This window comes from Channa argus, chromosome 18, assembly GCF_033026475.1.
Source record: "Channa argus isolate prfri chromosome 18, Channa argus male v1.0, whole genome shotgun sequence".
Lineage (NCBI taxonomy): Eukaryota > Metazoa > Chordata > Actinopteri > Anabantiformes > Channidae > Channa > Channa argus.
Window position 1 is genome coordinate 19,630,001 of NC_090214.1, and position 22,221 is coordinate 19,652,221.

The 22,221-nt window shown below is 38.4% G+C and overlaps 1 protein-coding gene across 5 annotated transcripts in view; it reads right to left on the minus strand.

The window, feature by feature from the left end:
* LOC137103549 (WD repeat-containing protein 7) overlaps positions 1-22,221 on the minus strand; it is a 99,946-nt gene that overhangs the window by 48,110 nt on the left and 29,615 nt on the right. For 3 of the 5 annotated variants that reach the window (XM_067484010.1, XM_067484009.1, XM_067484008.1), the window contains 7 exons: positions 21,664-21,897; positions 21,174-21,467; positions 19,938-20,134; positions 14,694-14,791; positions 9,093-9,218; positions 5,623-5,741; positions 5,137-5,260 (listed from right to left, as the gene is read on the minus strand). In XM_067484010.1, the coding sequence (XP_067340111.1) occupies positions 5,137-5,260; positions 5,623-5,741; positions 9,093-9,218; positions 14,694-14,791; positions 19,938-20,134; positions 21,174-21,467; positions 21,664-21,897 (1,192 nt within the window). The remainder of the gene's footprint in view (positions 1-5,136; positions 5,261-5,622; positions 5,742-9,092; positions 9,219-14,693; positions 14,792-19,937; positions 20,135-21,173; positions 21,468-21,663; positions 21,898-22,221) is intronic. The other 2 variants (XM_067484011.1, XM_067484012.1) reach the window with 1 other exon arrangement.

Sequence of the window (22,221 nt, forward strand, 5' to 3'; positions counted from 1 at the left end):
CATTACACCAGCTTTCTGTGTTGGTGCTCATTATCAGGCTTACTGTCCTGCTTAAGTAGCTAATAAAGGTTGATAGGACCTTGTTGTTATCTTGAGAATTATTGAAAGCACACAGACATACACGCACATGCAGACGCACCCACACAAAAAAGCTGCTCCTACAATTAATGCTTTCATTTATCCCTTATCTCTCCATTGTCAATTAAGTGGGGCTTTTCATTAGTGGTTAGAGGTAATGAATGATGCCGCTCTAATAAATGAAGCAACTAAAGGTAACAGAGCTGACGCAGAGCTAATCTGTGAAAAAACAGCCTAATTAATGAATAACACCCATGCACACTTGAATCTGAATAAACACATGCAATGTCCCGGCACATTCTTTTCCTGTGCAACACAACAACAAGCCAAAAAACATTACACAAAACATTACACATGAGTCCATGAATGAGTGCAGTAAAGAAAAAAAACAAAACACTGTAATTACACTGTGTAATTGCATTGATTAATCCTGGTTAACATTGTTGTGCTTCACTTTCAATTAACCTGCTCCCCACACACAAACATACACAAACACACAAACAGCACGGCTGCTAATTATCGATCTAAAATATAACCGTGATAAAAACTTAATTGGACTTAAAATATAATTAATTAAATTAATTCTATTATTTTCTTTTTGAAATTAATTAATTAAAATATAATATAGACAAACGCTACTAATGTTTCTGTGGAAACGGGAAAAAAGTCTCTTGCTTTCTAGCGTTATTGATGTAAAATAAAAGCATTTGGAGCTCATTCAACTTCTCTGGTCTATTAATGGTGTAAGGAGCAACTAACAGCAGTCTCTTCAGATTGTTGAAAGTATTTGAAAGTACTTGGCAAGGAACATGGTCACACCTTTATTAGAGGTTACATTGCCATGTAAAACACTCATTGATTTTACTGCTGAATATACAATACTCTGCTGCAGTAATTAATACAGGTGTATTACCATACATAGTTACTATTTGCCTGTACAATGCAATAATTAATTGGGGGGCGCAGCATCCAGACTTTCAAATGGAGTTCTGCATTAAATTCTTTGAAAGCTTGAGTGTCACATAATGTAGTGTTACTATACTTTTTCATTAATTGTATCTAGCCATCCAACACTAGTCTTTTCAGTGTGTTAGGTTTTTTCTTTCAGGGGGTCGGGGGGGCAAAACATTAGAACCACCTCTTCTAATGCATTCCAGTACTACTTCACTACCCACCTGGACCTCAATTATTAAAAACCTTGTAATAGTAGAAATCGTTGCCAAGCCACTGTATTGGATTGCATTAAATTGCACAGGTGGTCATAATGTTATGCCTGATCAGTATAAACAGAAGTGCACACATAATGCGAATACAGACCCACTAGACAGGAAATGAAAAGTGGAAAGAATTGGCCCTAAGAAGAGAGAAAAAAAATGTATACACACACCTACAATTACATAGTTATTCTGCCCTGGTTCATCTTTTGCAAACACGCACACTGGGGCTTATAACTCATTTGTCCTGAGTGAGGGAATCAGAAAAAGAGAGATAGAGCAGGTATGGGAAAAAATGAGAAACGAGCAAGTAGGAGGAGGGGTGCATGACAGGGTGGAGGAGGGGTAAAGATGGAGGAGGGGTAAAGATGGAGGAGGCGTTCAGCCCTGCTCCAAGGTCAAGCTTGTCATGTCAGCCATGACACATAGCTCCCAGCATGCCTAGTTAACCTCCAGGACCTCTTCCTCTCTTCTGTCTGTTGCTCGCTCCCTTCTTTTCCAGTGTCTAATTCTTTTATATTTGGACACACTTGTTTCTATTCTCTCTCTCTCTCTCTCTCTTTTTTTTTTTTTTTAATTGTTCAGTTACTGTTATTTTGATTTATTGTTTTTTTAATACAGGTTTCATTAATTGTTTTGTACTTTTATAGAAGATGAAAAAAGGAGAGTGAACAATAGATACATGAAGGGCACCATGAGTAAAGAAAGCAAACTAATAATTGTGTCACAAAAAAAAAAAAAAGGTCAGACGAGGTCCAGATAAAAGAAACAAAGTTAAAAGCAGAGAAGAAAAGACAAAAAAATGTGAAGAGGAACATAAGGAGCAAAAAGCAGAGAAGAGGAAGGTCTTTGACAGCAGCAGGTTGATGAGTGAAAAAAAAAAACAGATTGAATGATCGAGTAAAGAACAGCAGAGCAGGCACTACTGTTCAGTGATCAAAGAAACAGCTGCTTCACACATGCTGCTTCCCCCTTATAATGTGTGTGATCATGCATGTGTGAGGGTGAAGAATGCTGGGGACTTTGTGTAATTAAGTGTGTGTCAATATGAGAATGTGAAATGTGTGTGTAAAGCCCTCAACCAGTCATACACACATGCAGTAGGTTGACTCTCTCACAGTCTGTTACTCTCTGAATACAGGTCAACAACTCCTGTTTCTTTTGTGTTAAAGCATTTTAAACACTTCCAGGGGAGCAGAAAGGTCAGCCACGGCCACCGCTGTGTCGTCTGGTCAGCCCCGTGCTGCTACACTGGGATTTTGTCACCGACTCTGTGACATTTCCTCAGCACTAAAAGCTAATGGATGAATACATGTGTCTTCCTTCAAACACCAAGCACTCAGCTGATGGAGTGGAGAAGCTGAGAGAGACCTAAGGTGGGTTTCTGCAGATTTTGCAAGTGCACAAACATGCATTGTTTTAAAAATGATAATTCATGGATTAAAACTTAGAATTGAAAATGCAAAACCCACTGCCACATTGTGATCACACAAACAGATACAAAATGTCTGGGCTCAGCAAGATCTGCAGTTCTGGGGTGTGTTCTGGGGTATTTACATTCTTTGCTCTGAGTGGACAATTTTCTGACATGTCCATCACTATAGGACACGGAGCAATGGTGGTTATTTGTTTTTCAAAAAATAGTTTTTTTTATTTTATTTCTGTCCTAATAACTTATATTACATAATGTGTTACAAACAGGTCATAACTAATTAATAAACCAAAGACTCAACAATCAGCTTTTCCTCTATTTACAGTTCATTTTGGATTGTGAACTGACTCTGCTTCAGTTTCTGCTGTAATCTAGGTGGCTGTGGATGGTTTTCGTCTGGCTGCTGCCGAAATGCGTCAGAGGATACTTGCAACTTTGCCCTGTAATGTAGCTGGGCTTCTTTTGAATGAGTCATGCTCTGAAGACGTACAGGTCTGTAAAGCCTAAACAGTAGCGAGTTGTGTCAATGCTCAGCTACCGTCAGAAAATGTAGTTTGCTGTAGGACAGTTTTAAACCTGAGCTACTTACAGTTAGTGACATGGACTTGAGCCAGGGCTAAATGTTTGGCCCTTTTCCGGTCACGCCCAGCTGAATTTGTGATTACATTACAGAATGAGTTTATGCAAGGTCCAAACAAATAATTGGATTTCTTGCATGTCAAACATTTTGGTCTGCAGTGCCATTTCCCATATGGCTGCTGTCAAAATATGTATGTTACAAATGGAAGTGAGCTTGTTTACAGGGCTGGCTCTCTGATCAAATAGATTATGTTCTGTCTATCTGAATTAAATTCCTAAATAGTGAAATAGGGGTTGCACAGAATGGAAAACAGTTCTAATTTTTTTTGCTTAAAAGTCTTTGTTTAAAAAAACACTGGCAAACCCTTGTGAACAAAAGGAGTTTGTTACTGTCAGTGTGTTGTATCCTTTTGTTTGTTGCTTCAATTTTCTGACTTAAAATCTGGAAATAATTTCCAAATGTTGAACTATAATGAACTATGATAAATGCTATAGTTGTGTTGCTAACATTCAAGTAGACAAACAGGTGCTCCAATTAAAAATACTTCGACTTATAAAGCAGCACCTGAAGATTGACGGGTTCACTCCTTTCTAGAATAAAAAAAAGAATTGAGAGAATTTAAATGTGTGAATATAACACGGTCTATTGTTTAACAATAGACAGATGAAAGCTGAGGTTCAGCTACAGAGGATTTCTCTAGGGGATGCAACACATTCCCTGACTCTCCCATGATATTCCAGGATTTCCAGGACCAGCAGGAGTCATCTTACTGTCTGTTCCAGTCCTGCTGTGCTGCTACCAGATCAGATTCAATGACCTTTTAACCTCGCTCTATCTTTCTCTCTTCCTCTGTTCCGTCCCCCCTTCATCCTCCATTGTCCCCTGAGGTCACCAGTCCATCACTCCCTCCACCCCCACCCAGCTCTACTGCCTGCAGTACTGCTGTGGTAACGCAACACTGACCAGTGCCCGTTACCATGACAACAGTTCCCCTGAGAAACCCCAGTATCCTCAGCAACCACAGGGCAACTCCTGAATCCACACACACACACACACACACACACACACACACACACACACACACACACACACACACACACACACACACACCACTTTAGAAGGCTGTTTCTAGTAATAGAAGGTGGAGATTCACCTTTCTTCCCATCAGCAGGCCTAACTATAGACAGAGAGAGAGAGAGAGATAGAGAGAGAGAGAGAGAGGGAGAGAGAGAGAGAGAGAGAGAGTGTAGACAATACACAGTGCTGGAGATAAAGTGAGACAAACAAAAAAATGGCGAGGAAAAAACATAATTGATAGAGAGGAAGACAGAAAACTAGATGCCCCACACTTAGCCAAGTAGGTGTTGTTTCTCTTAAAGAGCTACACCCACTGATCAGCTTTTTAGTTTCATCAGTTCGGAGTTCAAAGTTTTGTTCAGCCGTATACTCTGGTCCCTTCCGAAACATCACAACACATATGTGATGAAAACTATACCAAGGGACATTAGGGGAAGCCAATACCACAGTTTTGTGAAAAAGTCGGTTTAATATTGCATTTATTAAATACTTTGGATGTAATAGGCAGGAAGAAACGTAGTGTCTTATTCCTTTTTAAATTCCAATGTGACGAAGAAGCATGGTCACAGAACCTCTTTCAGTGTTATACGAGTACTAAACTGTTGTTTTAAGTTACACTAGAACTGGAATGCTAATTTTGGATGGTAAGTTCAGAGTTAACATGCGTCAGAGTGTGTGAAAAGAAATGTAAATTAACATTTCTTGATTTCTGTCCATCTTATTGATAAAAAACAAACAAACTGTGGTGTACTTACGGGAGCTGACTGTGTCCACGTACTGAGGCAGGTAGGGGGCCCACACGTCGATGGTGTCCTTACGTCCCGATTGGCCAATTCTTCTCAACTCAGCCAGGAGAAGAGCTTGTGCTGCTTCCCGCACCTGAAAGCACACACAGGGCAAAGTTATGATGAGAGCTTCTGATGACTATATCAGCAAGCTATAAAGGGTCTGAAAGAGTGGGGCTATGTTTTTAACTGTCCATTATTTTCACTTGGAAAAGCAAAGAAAGTAAAGTGAATGTTTTACAGGCACATTCATTATCAACATTTCTTAAATATAATTAAAAATTCTGCCTCATTTTAGACTGAAGAATCTACTTGGATGAATAGTGGATTGTTTTCATTCATTGTTTGTAGAATTTTGAGGAAAATAATGCATTTGATTCATTTTTAAATAAAGCTGTAACATAATAAAATGTGGGGAAAGCGAGGCGCTTTGAATAGTTCCCGGATGCACTGTACCTCCAGACAGCGGTCCTGCCACCTCCTTGCCAACATCTCCAGCAATGGAGGTCTGTACTTGTCCAGCCCGAGAAGATCAGGAAGCATCACACAGTGCATGGCTGCCAGCTGGCTCCAACCTACACACACACACACACACACAGAAAAGTATTAAGAAAAGCATAGAGGGAGCATCAGTGGATAATTCTATATAGAGTCACTCACACACTCATACACAACCCTCACTGCTGTCAAATAAAAACACTTATTTCCTTGTTATACCAAACATGATGACATGTTTTCTTTTGTCAGCATTATAGTACTGTGTTTGCTATTTTTGGTGTTCAACTGACAATTTACTACCAACAGTAGTAGCAGAGGAAAGAACAAAGAATATCTACAGCTAATGTCACTGGACCTCGGTCAGTATTACTTTAAAAATATCTTGCTTACAGACCCCAGTGATAAACCACCATTATGGTAAACACGGGAAAATGTGTCCTGACACACACTTCATAACCTAAGTGGGGATTATCTCAATGAAAATAAAGAAGTGAAGAACCAATATTTAAGTTACCCAGACCCGATGTTTGTCTGATACTTTTTAAATAACCTACCACAAGGAGCTTAAAACATGTTCCCATGTGACAGCAGTGATTTTCTCACATATTTACACATTCATACTGACACTCTGTACTTTCTCCTCATATAAATATCACACTAACAACAGTTAAACACAGGATGGGAATATTATTGAAAAAGTTTTTTGCAGTCTTGGTTAGAGCAAATGTATTATTTCTACTAACCAGAGTCTGAGTATGTTTGATGGTTTTTAACAGGTAAACAACAGATATACCATACTACCAGGTGGACTGTCGAAAGCCTCAGAACGATACCTTGTCATAATGAATTTAAGTCTGTTTTATTTTAGTCAGTGACACTGCTGTGTATGGAGGATTCTTCTTGAATATTGAGGAAATGACATTGGTGCTAGAAGAACACATCTCTTTTCCTTTTGTATTATTCTGAGTGACTGATGACAAGAATAACATTCAAAATGTCTTGGTATCGCTTTAATAGGGCTCACATCCACCTGTACCAGGCTGAGCTACGATAATGGTATATATTTATATTTTACACCAAACACCAGAGAAATATACACCAGCTTTTACATACTTGTGACATAAGAGATGGACTGAAATGTTTATTTTCCTAAATATGAATGTAAACCAAGCCCCTTATTCACATATATCATTTCAATATATGGTTTCCAGATAAAATGCATGTATGTGAAATGCACTTGTACGATGGACACCAAATGCTTTTTACGCAGGAAAGAAATTCTATACAAATTTCTTTGCCAGAGGAACTATGTAAACTTACCTCTGCCATTGAAATATACAGGGAAAACTGAAACTGTTAGGTGTATGTAACACTGCATACATCAATCTTAAATGTAGTTGACAGATTCTACTGTACACTGTCTTGCAGAAACTTCAAATGCTAAACTAAGTCTTTTAAATGAAACCATTAAATCAAATTTAAAACTGTTACTTCAACCAAAACAACAAACTTTTGCAAAACCACAGCTGCTTCGTCCCTTTCCAACTTTTTACCTTAAGTATAGAAGCAAATTCAAGCCACCTGTTCATGCATGGAGCCCCTCTGCTATCACATTAGGAACTACTAAACAAACTAAACAAAAGATGGCTCGTAATCCCAAAATAAGTTGAAGACCATATTTTAGTAATGTTTAAACTGCAAGCTACAGCTGCAAGGATATTGTGCGCAGAGTCATCTTTTTGATACCTTAAATGTGGGTTCAGGATGTACTAGATTTACAAGTAGTGTAAGAATATTTCCTGGGTGCCACTTACAGCACTAACATCATTAAAAAGAAAAAGCTTTTAGTTTTTCCTCCACAAACGTATAGATAATTCAATGTAATCTCTATTTGCCTTACTATAATTTGTTTTGTTATTTTACCTGTATTTAAATATTTGAGTTTCTGCAGGACAGTGATTTGGATATAAAGTCGTATATGAAAATGTTTACATTGCTGTTTACCACAACAGAAATTCACCTGTGTACATGCTTGCTATTTCTGTTACAGGAATACATAAAACTCATCCTGACCCACTGTGTTAAGTTTCTGAAAACTGAACCTCAACTTTGAAAGGCACTTGAATTCCCTATACAAACTACAAATGCGGAACTGCTGAAATAATTGAAGATTAAATTCATTGGCCTCCATGGTAAAAGCCAACATCCGGTTAGAAATAATTTATAGTAGCTGTTTAAAAAGGAAAAGAAACAGCATTAGGCTCTCAGAGGGACACGAATACAGCACTTTGTCATTTTCAATAAAATTTACAATTATTATTTGGTCTTCTGTTTAATTTCAAAATGCAACTCTTACAGTGTATTGCATGTGAAAATGTATAGTGTCAGATGGATGTGCTGCAAGTCAAAACTTGATAGCTAAATGTGTTTTTTGAGATTCGGCCAATTTCATTTGTTTTTGGAGTGACACCCTCCCCATTCCATCAGGTGGAAATAGCAAGCATGCAAACAATGAGCGACAGCCACCAAAACATCAGGACATGTAGACATACAGTACAGTACAGACATTTAGAGGGGCTATGACTGATAGAAAAAATAAATAAAACATGGCAGGACTGCATAATGTTGCCAAAAACTAAACAGAGACTAAAGACTAGGGAATAAGGAATGTGGTCAATGCACTTTCCAATGTATCAGTTGCAATAAACAGTAAAGTCCTTTATCTGCAGATGATACAGCTGTCTCTCAAAATGTTTGCTGCAATAGGAAATGAGACACTTTCAACAGTCTCTCATTTGTAGAGTATCTATTATGATTATTATCATCTGAAACAATAACATTTTGCCGATTGGCAAGTTAATATGCAAATATGAAAAATGCAAATCGCAAGGACTAGCTCAGGCTTTTGAAAACACTTGACCAGTACCCGTATAAACTGTTGGCAAAAATTTGAACGCCCCAATCTATTCATTTTTTTTAAGTGACTGAACTGAAAGTGGACTGATTCTGCTACAGCAGACACACAGACATTGAAGTAGACATTGCTGTAGACCAAAACAAGGACAAAGACACTGAAAAAAATAAAAAAAAGTGGTTCAAGACACCTGAGATGAAAACCTAATACTGGCTGCAGGGGAAAACAGGACTGATGCAAGAGAAGAGAAATTAAATGATAAGGCTCAAGGAGAGAAATTGGGGAATAAGTGGAAAGATGAATAAATGATGGAGGGAAAAGAGGGGAGGAAAAGAATTGTGATAAAGCTAAAGAGAAGACAGAGAGGGATAGATAAAAATGAAAAGTGAAAACAAAACAACAAAAGGTAAGAGAATCTAGAAAACAAATGGTCTTCAAAGACGAGTGATTGGTGAAAAAAGAGAGTATGGCTTTGAGACTTTCCCTAAGCGGTGCCTTTCAGTTCAGTCTGTACCTTCATTGACTGAGTGGATGTTATGAGAAGCAGGGCCGGGGCTAGGGGAGCCAGAGGCCCCCCCTGAAGCCCCAGCACAGGTAGCAGCAGTAGATATGCTGGTGTTGGCTGCGGCAGCTACAGCAGCTTGTAAAGGAAGAAAAGGAGAGAAATAGTCAAGATGGAAAGAAATCGGTTAGATATTAATTTGCACAATACTAAATGAAGGCATGAGATAAGCAGTCAGGCAGCAGGGAAGAAGAAAATGCATTTACAACAAACAAGGACAGAAAATAAAAATACATTCTATCGAAAAGAACACACACAAAACACAATTCCTATCAACTAAATTCAGATTAGACCTGCTATGATATGTAAAATGTGGATACATCCCAACTGTCAATATTCTTCTAATATTCACATGTCAACTACATTATTGTCCAGGGTAGGAAAAGTAATGGTTATGACATGAACAATGCTTGAAATATAGTAAAGATTAGGGAAAGATTTTATGGTTAATACAACAGCAGAGAATAACAGTAAGTATGTAGGATGGCACAATCTGCAGCCTCCTATAGTAGTATAAATTATACCATTATTACCTAGAATTTACACTCTGAGACTCTAATATGCTAATGTGGACCAGCACAGTTCGAAGAAAAGGTTGGGAAACATAATTTCAATAAAAATGTGCAGAAAAAACATTTAAACAACTAACAAAAAACTAAATAGGTGGTAACGAAAACTGACAGGAAACTGAAAAGTATCAAATTAAAACACCAGTTCACAAAGATGACACTATTTCCCAGGAGACACTTGGTAGAAGAGAATAAAATTCAGTTGTTAGTTTGGAGATAAAGACCAACACAAAGAAAACTAATGCAAAAGTTTCAGATTGAGGCAGAAGCATTTCTCTCTGTGTAGGCTGATTTTATTTTAGTTTCTTTTTTTAAACCTAGATTTAGAAATAATGAAATTTGATAAATCTCCAAAAAGAATTGAAACCATATATGTAAAACAATCTACCTCGAGGGAGAAATTCTATGTGCTATTGCCAAATTATAATAATAAGACAGACTCTATTATTTTTTTATGCTAGAGCCACTGATCTGAAACCTTTAGACTGTTGAGATCAAACAATTCACTACAACGTTTAAACGGTAATAAAGACATTAAACATGACTGTACACAAAATGTACAATGTCTTAAAACAAAAAAAAAGATATTTTTCATATTTGTCTAATTTATTTCAGCATTTTATGACTGATAATGTAAATCCCTTGTATTACACACAACCAGTTACAATTTCATGCGCAACCTAAAACTGTTCAACTACCACTGAGAAACATCTAGCACAGAGACAACTGTTACAGCCGTGTAGCATTCGTTTCTGGGGAAAAGAGAGAAACAATGAAACACATATATGCAGCAATAGAAAAAGAGAGAGTTAATGAAAGAACAGTACAAACTATACTTAAGATGGCGTTGTTCACGGAATGGGGTGTTTCACCCCATAGAGCAGGCAGCAGGCTAAAGCCATGCAGTGAGTGACAGTGCGAAAATGAAAGGAGAACGAAATTAGAAAGGCAAAGAAGATGGCTGAGGGCAGTCGTAGACAGTTTGCTACAAGTGGTGCAGAAGAAATTTCTTGAGTGAGGAGTTTTGAAATAATTTCCTGATCTTGCTTGAATACATATTATTGAATGCTCATTTGGATTTTTTTATGTACAGCAGTTGACTACTGAAGCATGACAAACTTCATTAGCAGTAAAAGTCACTGGTACACTATATTATTCAATATCCAGAAAGTCAAAATGGTCCAAAAACACTATTATTTGTATACATAGTATTCTCATTGATTCATTTTGCTATACTGTTTAAATTATTCCTCACTAGACATATTTTTGCGTGGTCCTGGGTCAAAGTGTGCTGTTGCTGCCCTAGTAAAGTTTAGTTTAAGATGCAGACTTGAACCCAAAACTTTAAATCCTGGGAAAGGACAGCAGTACATCAGAAGCAAAATAGTTGACAGTGTAAAGAATTGTATAATTGTATTTTGTTCTAAATAAGTATACCCATTTATATTGATACATGCTAATGTGTTTAAAAGAGGGCACGTTGAGTGCGTCTTTAGTGAGGGTACAACAATTCACGGTTCAGTTTGATACATGACACTGGTCTCACAGTTCAATACGATCACAAAACAGTCAACACCGTATGACAAAAATGAACTTATCTATTTCTTCCTTCCTTCCAATTTATGTATGCTACAGATAACATAATCAAATCTCAGAATATCATATAATTTTTTTAACCAGCAGATCTCTACCTTTTTAAAAAGTAAAAAAGTGTCCACCAGAACATCACAATGAGGATGTAATATTCCAAGTGGGAACTAACCGAATTACACTTGTGGCCAGACTACAAAACTATCTATTAATGGTTTCAAAGAAACTTATTTGTATTTAGGACAATGATATATTTCGTCTTAAAAAAAAAATTCAACATTCAACATTTTCAAGCAGCATTTAAGATTTTCATTGTTCTCAGTGTGTAATCTAAATATTGAAGCATTGATGAACATAATTGACCCTGTCCCACTGGCAGATTTGAATGAGGCTGTAAGAGTCGGCAGCTTTGGGGTGTGGTGACAGTGACTGTAAAGTTCCACTATGATGCTGTTCCAGATGATACACTTGGCCTGTTAACTAAACCATGTTGCATTAACAGCTTGCAAATACTAGTATCTCTCAAAATATTACTAATTACTAAGTCATTTTTAAAAATACATTTAGAAAAAGTGACACACCGATCAGGCATAACATTATGACCACCTGTGCAATTTAATGCAATCCAGTGCACTTACTCTGCCGTAAATTCATTCTACTTTAATGTTTTTAAGTTGATGCACATTTGTATTTGCCCCCAAGGCAGTTACAGTACATAAATGTAATCAAGACGCCCACTCACTCCAGGGAAATTCTCTGGATAATTACCTGATCTATTCACACATGCTCAAAAAGAGCTGGCTGTGGAAAACCCACAACAGACTTTTCCATTCTAGCACACAGCTCCTCTAAATAACATCTAGATAATCTAAGGATTCAGGTGCTTGCCTGGGCTTTAAAGGGGCTTTAGCATGTTAAGATAAGCAGGAAAAAAATAAAAAAAAATAAAACTAATATCATTGTTAAAAATAAATTGTGTATAAACAGACAAACCTAATTTCCCATGCAACTTAGTACTTTAGTTTATACCAACAAAAATACCAGTCAAGCACAGTTTAGCTTGTTAAGGTTTAGTAACAAGAAATGACAGCTGAAGCCACGACACAGATTAGAAGCTCAGGAACTGTTCAGGTTATCACCCTTAAATAACATTTATTTTACATTCAAATGCAATGTTAAAGTCTATTGAAGCTTTCAGAAATGTTTGAGTTTAGGGTTAAGTCTAGTCATTATATCATTATATTATTTTATATTATAAAATAATTGGCCTTCCCTACTCAGCTCTTAGATTTATTGTTTTGGTCCATTATTTCTGTTGTGCGTCTTCCTTTTTGTCTTGCTTTCTCGGTACCTTTCAGCAGGTATCCCTGGTCTGCAGAGCTGGGTGGTTCCAATGTGCAGTTACTGGCCCTATCAATCTTCCCATTGCTATCTGTTGCTTTTCTTTTCTTTTCTCTCTCTCTGGTATCCACTCACTGCAAATGGTTGAGGCAGATGGTCACCCCCCATGACCCTGGTTCTGCCTTAGGTGTCTTCCATTAAAGGGAGTTGTTCCCTCTCCACTGCTGCTCCAAGGGGGATTGGTAAGATTCTCCCTATAATTTTGTATGGTCTTCAGATGACTTTTATTGTGAATTGGTGCCATATAAATAAAACTGAAGTGACACAAAAAGTGCAATAAATCTGAATCTGAGGAGAAAAAAAAAAGAGTGGGGAGTGGGCACTGGTAGGTCGCTTAAAAATGTTTTCAGTAAAAAAGAAAACAAAAGATAGAATAACGATGTTTTAGGAAATTTCTATGGGTTTTAAATTAGCTGTTGCTCTCTCTGTTCGCCTCTCTGTAAATGCTGCAGTATATTAGTGGGGCCTCCTCATTTATATCCATCTGAAAAGAGATTGTGAGCAGGGTTAACAGTGCTCTCGTTTCAGCGCCTTTGACACACACACACACACACACACACACACACACACACACACACACACACACACACACACACACACACACACACACACACACACACACACACACACAAGGCTGGAGTAGCTTGCTGAGCAGAGGTCACAGCAGAGCGTTCCCTCTGAATGGTGGTGAATAGGCGTGTGGCATGAATAAGTCTACGCGCTTGTCAAGCTTGGCCTCCATTAAGGCGGGACAATAGCACTGAAACCCCACCTCCCCCAAAACTGTGTGGTACCACCCGTGGCACGTGCACATGAGTGTGTATCCACATGGACGTGAATTTTTGGGTGTAGGCAGTGAGATTGTTTTAAGTGTGTTGCGCAGTCATGTGTAAATGTATGTGTGAAAGGCAAATGTTGATGGCTAGTTAAATTGGCCTCTACAGTGAAAAAAGGACTGTGATAAAAGAGTCTTCTCAATTTTTTACTTACTGAAATCCTTCTCCTAGTATTTCATGCTTCATTCCAATCACTGAATTTGGGTTTTATTACTTCTCTAACTGCCAACATCCCTTCTCAAAACCAATTTTGAGATTTCTCAACAGAATGATTCTGAAAATGCCACAGGGTGTTTACTATCAGCCAAATAAAACCTCTGTCTTTGGCTTGTTAAGGGAAATATTCACACTGCAGTATGTCCAAAAAGTCCTGAAAACTTTTGGAAATAATTGTTTGCTTGTCTGTTACCGCATCAGTAGGACAGCGTTGTTTCTCATTGTTCTACAACCATTACAAAAATGATTTTAACAGAACTGCCACTGCTATGTTTAACCTTAAGTTCAAGGGAAAAACAATTTTTTTAATTAGAGAATGATGGTGGTCATGGTTAAAACAAATGACCATTAATAGAAATATAGGATATGGGAGCAGTGTTTTCCATACTCTGTTGCAAACATATCCACCAAAGACCCAAGAGGTTTTACAGCCCTATAGGAGTGTTAGGATGGTTTGCTTTGTTCCTGGCAGTTACAATTCATACAGCCCTAGAAAGGCGAGGTAGACATATGCGGTTGTAGGTAATAAAAGAAAAGACAAAGCTGTTTCTTTGTGAGGCAGTCTTTATACTTCCAGTATGAATCTAAAAAAATTGTAGCAACATTTAAAACTGTCCAAGTGGACATGAATAAGGCTCTTTCCTAAACCACCCTTCTAAGTGGCACTGAGCATGACGAAAAAACCCTTTAACCACCTTCAGAGTACAGATTGGGGTTAAACTGTGTAGTTCATCTGTGTCAAAAACAGCAGAAGAGCCGTTTAAAGACCTGCTGACTGTAAGACAGCCATAGTATCCTCCTGCCATGTTTGTTGTTTTTTTTTTATAACTCTCTGTGGGTTTTAGTGCCGATGGGCTGCATTAACAAACTCCCCCTCCCTCTAACCCTCTCCTAAAGGCCCCAGGGGTGTGTGAAGCGGGCACCCTTCCTTTTGTAGTTACCTTGTTTGATCTGGGCCTGTAGTGCCGGGTTGGAGGGCTGATTGAGGGCAGCCGATGTCCTGCGAGGAGTCTCCGGGGTTCCTCCTGGTCTGGGAGGCCTGGAGGGGATCACAAAGAAGAAGCATGAAATATTAAAAGAGGGAGAAAAGGCCAAGGCCAGCACACACACGCGCACACACACACTCAGAGAAACCAAAACACAAAGAAATACACCCAAAGAAATACATATAGTACATACCTAGTGTTTCACACAAATATTTTTTTCTGGTTTGCTGAAACTGAGTTTTGTGTGTGTGTGTGTGTGTGTGTGTGTGTTTGTGTTTGTGTTCATCCCTTCTCAGGCTCCCGCCTATTGAATTTTGGGTGGACACACACAAACACTTCCAATACAACTATCAGTGGAGTGATCAATATCGGTTGCCAGGCAACAAATTACTTTAAGGAAGTTCTACAGTTAGCAGAAAACCACAATCCGACTACCAGGAAGTTTGGAAAAGCAACAGGAAGCTGGTCACAAAGTAAAGAGGTGGGTTAATCACTCTGATCAGATGATTACCATAAATTCTTCAATAGTTGAACAGTATACATAAACTGTATGGAGAACAAGGTCTTTGTTCCAGTACAAGCCTGGAGTCAGGTCATACCACCCTGCTGCTCCCAGTTTCGAATTGTTTTTTCTTTATCATTTACCAGTAAGTTTCAGTTTAATCCACTTATTCACGTTTTTTCTCTTACTGCTCCCAAAGACTTCTTGCATTGTTGATATTTTAGCTTAAAGAACTTTTGGCTGCATGAAAAGATTAATCTCCCAATATCCTCATAGACTTTTGTCTTTGTTAAATTTTAATTCAAGATGTGTGACATTTGCATATGTCATTCCTGACGTAGTTATATTTTAAAATATAAGCAGGTTGTTTTAAGTTTAACTGAAGGTTAATTCCTTATCAATAGTAGCAAAGAGAAGCAAAACAGGAAGTGACAGCAGGAGAGTGCTGCCAAGTCTGTTGAACAGAATCAGTGCTGTGGAAATGTATATGTTATTAATCTACCACATAAGCCTTCACTGTACAGATGGTCTTTATTTAAACCAAACCTTTACAAAAAAATAGCCTGTTTCTTTTTATGACAATTCTATTATTTGAGACACTGCACGTTTTATATTGAATTACAGAAAAATACAACCTCTTCTAAAAATGTATAATTGTATAACAAATTCTACTGTTATTCTTGCTTGTATTTCAAAATAAAAGCATGGGTTTCATGGTAATATGGACAAGAAATATACTTAAAATGACAAAGCAATTTATTGATATGGTCTTTCCAAAAATGCAGTAAGGGGCTGTTAAAGTATTTATTTATGAGAATAAAAAGTGGAAAAGGAAGACTGACCTTCACAAACCTAGGGGGAGAACAATAAAAAAGTAAAAGTGTAAAACGGAATCTCTAAAAGAAGTCGACTCATCGAATACAGTGTTCATGTACATATGTAATCCTCTAACAATACACCTTTGGAGATAACAGTAAATTGCATTACAGAAAGTTAAATTGGATCCAACTTTTTTCAGCATGCCGCTGCATCATTTCTACAGAGACCCCTGTGGTGTCGGTCACCATTCAAATGAATAAGGCAGCCTACATTTCTCATGTTTCCTCATGGGGGCCAAAGCATCTGTGAATCCATCCTTATTGTACACAGAAGATGCAGTAACACCCATTCAGAACAGTAGAGCACAAGTAAATGTGCACCTGCATATACCCCCCACCCCCGGACACCTGCTCCCTTTGCCTTTCACTAAAGGAAACAAAGAAACACACTGAAAACCGCTCTTCTGTTCCTATTAGTCCTCATAGATCACTTTAAGATAGGACTGTAATCCTAGAAATAATGTAAAAGATCTGTAGAAGACTCCCAAAAAATTAAGAAGACCACAGGGCTAATTCTGAGTAAAACTACATAAATGATGTGGCTTCAGTAGTCAGAGTTAAGCCTTTGACATCATCAATATTGGGGAATTCACGAGCATCACTTGCTCTACTTTTGCAACGTATCCCAACCTACTGGCATAAGTGAGAGTGATCACTCTAATTGTATGTTTGAATGAGCAAAGTTCACAAGACATGGAAGTGATGAAACCAAGCCAACTATAGAATCAAGAAGGCAAACACAGAAGGTCGTTCTTGTTTTTCATGTTGACCTTATCTGAACATTCCAATAGGGGAATATTTTAACTTTGTCATGTGAAACGAAAAAAACTTCCAATAAATAAGCAATCACCATGATTCAGAGGAGGCCATCCCTGTACAAGATTGAGATATTTATGATTTACATATTCAGAGTTGTAAGTAGGTCCTCCATTTTCCCACTTTGTTTGATGTATGCATACTACCACCACCTGCTGGTATAAAGAGTTATCTCCTTCATCCAGAAGTAGAACGTTCATATTATTTGGCAGTTGCCTGTAACCATTGCTGTGTTCACAAGCTCAATTTTGGCCCAGTTGAAAGCAACATGACATGGCACAATGTTCACACCAGTTCTTTGATGTCATCTTTATGTAAATGGTAAATGTTCTGCACTTATATAGAGTTTTTGTACCTATTGGCACTCAAAGTGCTTTACACTGCTTCTCATTCACCTATTCACACTCACAATCACACACACACACTCATACACCAATGGGGGAGCTCCTATGCAGCTGGCCAACACTCACCGGGAGCAACTAAGTTGGGGAACAATTACCATTAATCCATTTGCACCTGACATAAATTGTATTCTAAAACTGTCTCCACCTGCTTTGTAAACATTCAGTACAGCTTGTGTAAATGTAATGGAGGAGAAAAAGAAATAGTACTTCAACCAGGCCAACTTTCGATGATAACAAGTCAAGCCCCAGGCCAGAGCTGGTGGAGGAACTACTGCTGCTGTTGCTGTGATGAATAACTAAAACACTAAAAGTTCAGGAGTGCTTCATGCCAAACTCTAGCTCTCCTCTCCTAGGGAGGAAGCTTTTCCAGTGTCATTAAAGTAAGATGGGCAACATAAAAAAGTCAAAAACCGAAACACTTTCAAATATTCACAACTGCAGGTTTGGAGTGTGGAGATGGTCAGAGAGAGAAGATCCTTGTTTGAGTTTTATGAAGAAATTGTCAGCTTCCATCTGAACAGTATCTGCACAATCATCTGTAATCTAGGTACATCAACAGACTTCTTTCCTAATAAGCAACTCGGAAAACTTGTTTCAGCAGAGCAATGTCCTTCCTTGTACTGTTCCTCTAGCTACCACATCCCGAACTGTTTGCCTTTATTCTACCTTGTTTTAAGCCCGACGTATTGAAAATAGGTTGCAAGAACACACCATGCTAACAGTAAGAGATACCATGTTGTTTTCAGGGCTTCTTTGCTTTAAACTCAGCTTTGGCTGGTTGCCTGGGGCTACTGTCAAATGCTATTGTCCTGAGAAATTGAGCCAACTGATTGTCAGCAAACTTACTTGCTTTTAGAGACATCAAACACATGAGATTTGGATGTGACCTTGCTGTCAAGGACCTGAGACTTGATCTGATAGTTGTTTTGAGAAGACTTCAGCCTCTACTCAGGACTTGGGGATAATGGTGCAATCCCACTACCAGCAACATATCCCCTTGATCGGCGAAAACTGCCATTCATTTTCAAAGAAACTGGGCACAGTAATGCAAAACGGAGGAATCCCTCACTATGAAAATATGCTGTGACAGAGTTCAGGGCCAGTAGGAAGTACTAAGTTTAGTACCCAAAATGTATAACAAAGCAGAAGAAAGACTGATGCCACGATCCTCACTTTCTTGATTATAGATTACATGTATTTAACTTGTTATGTAACATTACTTACAAACAGCTCATAAAACATACATTAACATAAAATAGCTCACAAAAACAATTTGTGACATTGTTGGTGTGTCAGTCAGTGGTTAATGATTCAGAAAATATATAAATAAACCTGCTCAACCCAAAACTTCACCAGAACTACAGGCTCACCACTAGTCTGTGTTGACTTGGGAATTGACTTGAGGCTGGTTTGATACTTGACGACACCTCAGCTCTGATGGAAAATAGGTGAACCCCCCCCCTTCTCCCTATGCTTCATGTCGGTGTGTTTTTCCCTCTGACTCTTCTTTGCTCACCTCCCTGCAGGCGTACTCTATGCAGGGTTGCTGAAATGATGAAATGATGAGTTGGTCTTACAGCAGCACCTCGACCTCCATGTTAAATCTTTCACATCAAAATAAGAGCTCAGACAGACTAAGCAATCAGCTTCTCTCTCTCTCTCTCACACACACACGAAAACATAAACACAAAGAGACACAAACACACACTTGGCAGTAGCAGAACAGCTTCTGCTTTATCACTGTACATGTGAACAAAGTCTGATTCTGTGCTTTGAATTCAATTTCTGCTCCAGCTTGTTTGGGTTGATTTTTTTTTTACGTGGAGCTACTGATGACAGATCATAAATGTGTTTGTCTGCCTGGTGACTACAGATCCTGGGCTAATGCTTCATCAAACAGTAGAAATGACCACGACATCCATGATCATTCCATTTTTAAATCTGGCTCTCTGTTTTTGTCTGGACTGACTTTATTGATTAATACAGTCTCATAGTCTCATACTTCCCACATACAATACATTTCATCCGCTTTAAAGGTCTAAACCTAAGACTCTTTATTTGACATTTATGTACTAGGGACTGGGAGTCAACCCACTGACCCTTTGGTTCGTGGACAACTTCTTTACAAATGAGCTATAGCCGCTGCATAATTTGCTTTTTTCGACATGTTTTCAAATGCCAGGAGCTTTCAAAAGATAAAATATTTTAGCAGTGAAATTTTGAATTGTTTTAATGAAAGCAGTTTCAGATATTAAATCGTAAACCCCATCATATATCTATAAATAAAAAAAAACAATATCATCCCATTCCTACTTTTGAAATATTAAGTTTACACTCCTCATTCTACATCTAGTAAAACTCCCAGAGGGTCTCTGGTTATGTCTCCGCCAACTCCTGAGAGAAAGGGACATTTTTGAAGACTTTTCCTACTAAGTGAAACTACCAATTTACAGCCCTAATTCCAAAAAAGCTGGGAAGATCAATTTCAAATGGAGCTTATATTTTCCAGGAAATGTTACGTTTTACATATCATCCCAACTTTTTTGGTATGGGGGTTGTCATTTTAACTTTAAGAGGAATAACTCTGTGTGTGTCTTACCTAGCCGGTGCTTTCTTCATGTGCTCCCCAACAAATGTAGCATTGGTCATGCCCATTAGAGTGTTGGCCAGTGAGATGATGGACAGGAGGTGCTGGGTGGTGACAGCCCTCGACACGCCATACGTGCCCTTCCCAACGATGTCAGTCAGAGTCAGCTTCCGTCCTGTCGCCAGGGACAACTGATGCAGCAAGGACTCCTAGGTTACGGAAGCAAACAAAAAAGATAAATTGTAGCTCTTTCATACTTCCCCATGACCCAAGTAATACTAGTGTAGGTTTTAACAGGTACATTTTTACCACAAAAATGGGCTTATGAGGCTTGCAGTGATGCACACTGCAAAAACCGATATTAGGGCAAAGTATTTTTTTAATAAATAACTTGAGAAAAATTTTACAAAATGACGAGAGTGCAGCTTTTCTGAATATACATTTAAATCATGAAATTTGAACAATTGCGTTTTACCCATTATTGGTTGAAAGACTATCGTCCATTTATATTGAGTAGAAAACCTAAGACGCACAACTTTAATGATTTAATTTCACTCCACGGACACACTTTAGTTTTAATTAACTTCCACCTTCTCCTAAATCACGACACATGGACGTTAGATAAGCCAGAGCACGTTGATCCACACTGGATCTTGCCTGCAGGAAAAAGCTCAGGTACAAGATAACGTGTAACAGAAACATCTAGAACTGGGCTGTGCTAGGCTGGTAATAGAATTGCAAAGCTTCATAATAATTTTCTGTCAGAACTATGGTCCCATATATCAAACTCTGAGCTGAGCAAATAAATGTCTATTAAAAAGGTTATCTCCTGTATGTTAACTTAAAAAAAAGAATATATTACTACACTTACAATTACATTTAATCATTTCGCAGACACTTTTATCCTAAGCAACTTACAAGGGAGGCAGCATAAATCTAAGTCAAGGAGAAAACATCAGAGCAGTTACATTTCATGACATGCAAGTGCAAGAAAGAGCAGAAAGCAAGTTTTTTTTTTTATTTATTAGCTGTGTCTTTTCACAGTATAGTTGTGACATTATTTTTGAGTGAATTGAAATAACTTTTTACGTTTTACTCAAACTTTTACCACATAAAACCTTCTCAATTATATTAAGTTGTTGCTACATTTTTTTAAAGTAAATGATGACATTTTAAGATTGTCGTTCGAAGGTAAAACAAATTTACAAACTGTATACAGCTAGTACACAGGTTACAGCAGACAAGTACCTTGAAGGTGGGCAGCATGAGGGACATGTGGCCTCCTCTGGAGATCAAGCCAAAGGAGATGGGGCAGTGTGGTCTGAGCATGCCCAGTCGTTCCAGACAGATGGCATCCAGCTGTTCGTTGAGGCCCCAGGCGTGCAGGCAGGACATGAAGAGTTTGGCTGTGTCCATTGTTAGGTTGTACTCCAGCAGACTCAGAGACTTGCACTTCTCCTCACGCCTCCTCATCTCCTCCTCCTCCTCCTCATCCTCATCCAGCAGGTGCTCCTTGATGGTCTCCTTCATTGTCTCCTTTACCTAATTTTGAGAGACATTTGAATTCAAAAAAAAAAAAAAAACAAGTAAAATATTAGAAAAATAAGCTAAGAGTAAGATAATAGAGGGTAAAAAACGAGGGACAATGACATGATAAAGCCTTATAACATTAATGAACCAATTTGAAACAATCAGATTTAAATTGTTTAGGAATATGATTAATTGTTTTTTTGCTGACCTGTCTGAAGATCTTGTTGGCCAGGAAGGACCCCCCTTTGTCAGCCCCTGCCTGGCTCTTCTGCAGAGTCTCTGGAGATACCAGCATGGGGTTGGGTCTCTGGGCTTCCTCTGTCAGCAGCTGGATGATCACTGCCTCCACATCGAAGAACAGTACATGCATGTCAGGGTCTGTCATGTTAGTCTTCATCGCCTGGACTACTAAAGCATTATGGGAGTATTTTGGCAGATTGCCCTGAAAAAGAGGGACAGAACATTTAGAATAATGAAAACAATTGTAAATGTTAGCAAATCAAAATTATTTGGGTGCAAAGTGTGTTTAGTCCCCGTGAAAAAAGGAAAACTAGAATCCCACCCAAAACAGGGAGGTAATAGCTTGTTGGTAGAATTGCCACCATTCAACCATCGGAAGGTCAGCAGATTGTGCCCCATGCTGCAGTGGTCAGGTTGAAGTGGCCCTGAAACTGAACCCCCAAAGCTCAGGTAGTGCAAGCCAGAGCACATCTGAGCACCAGACTTATGGAATAATCCAAATGAGAGAAAAAAAAAAAAAAAAAAA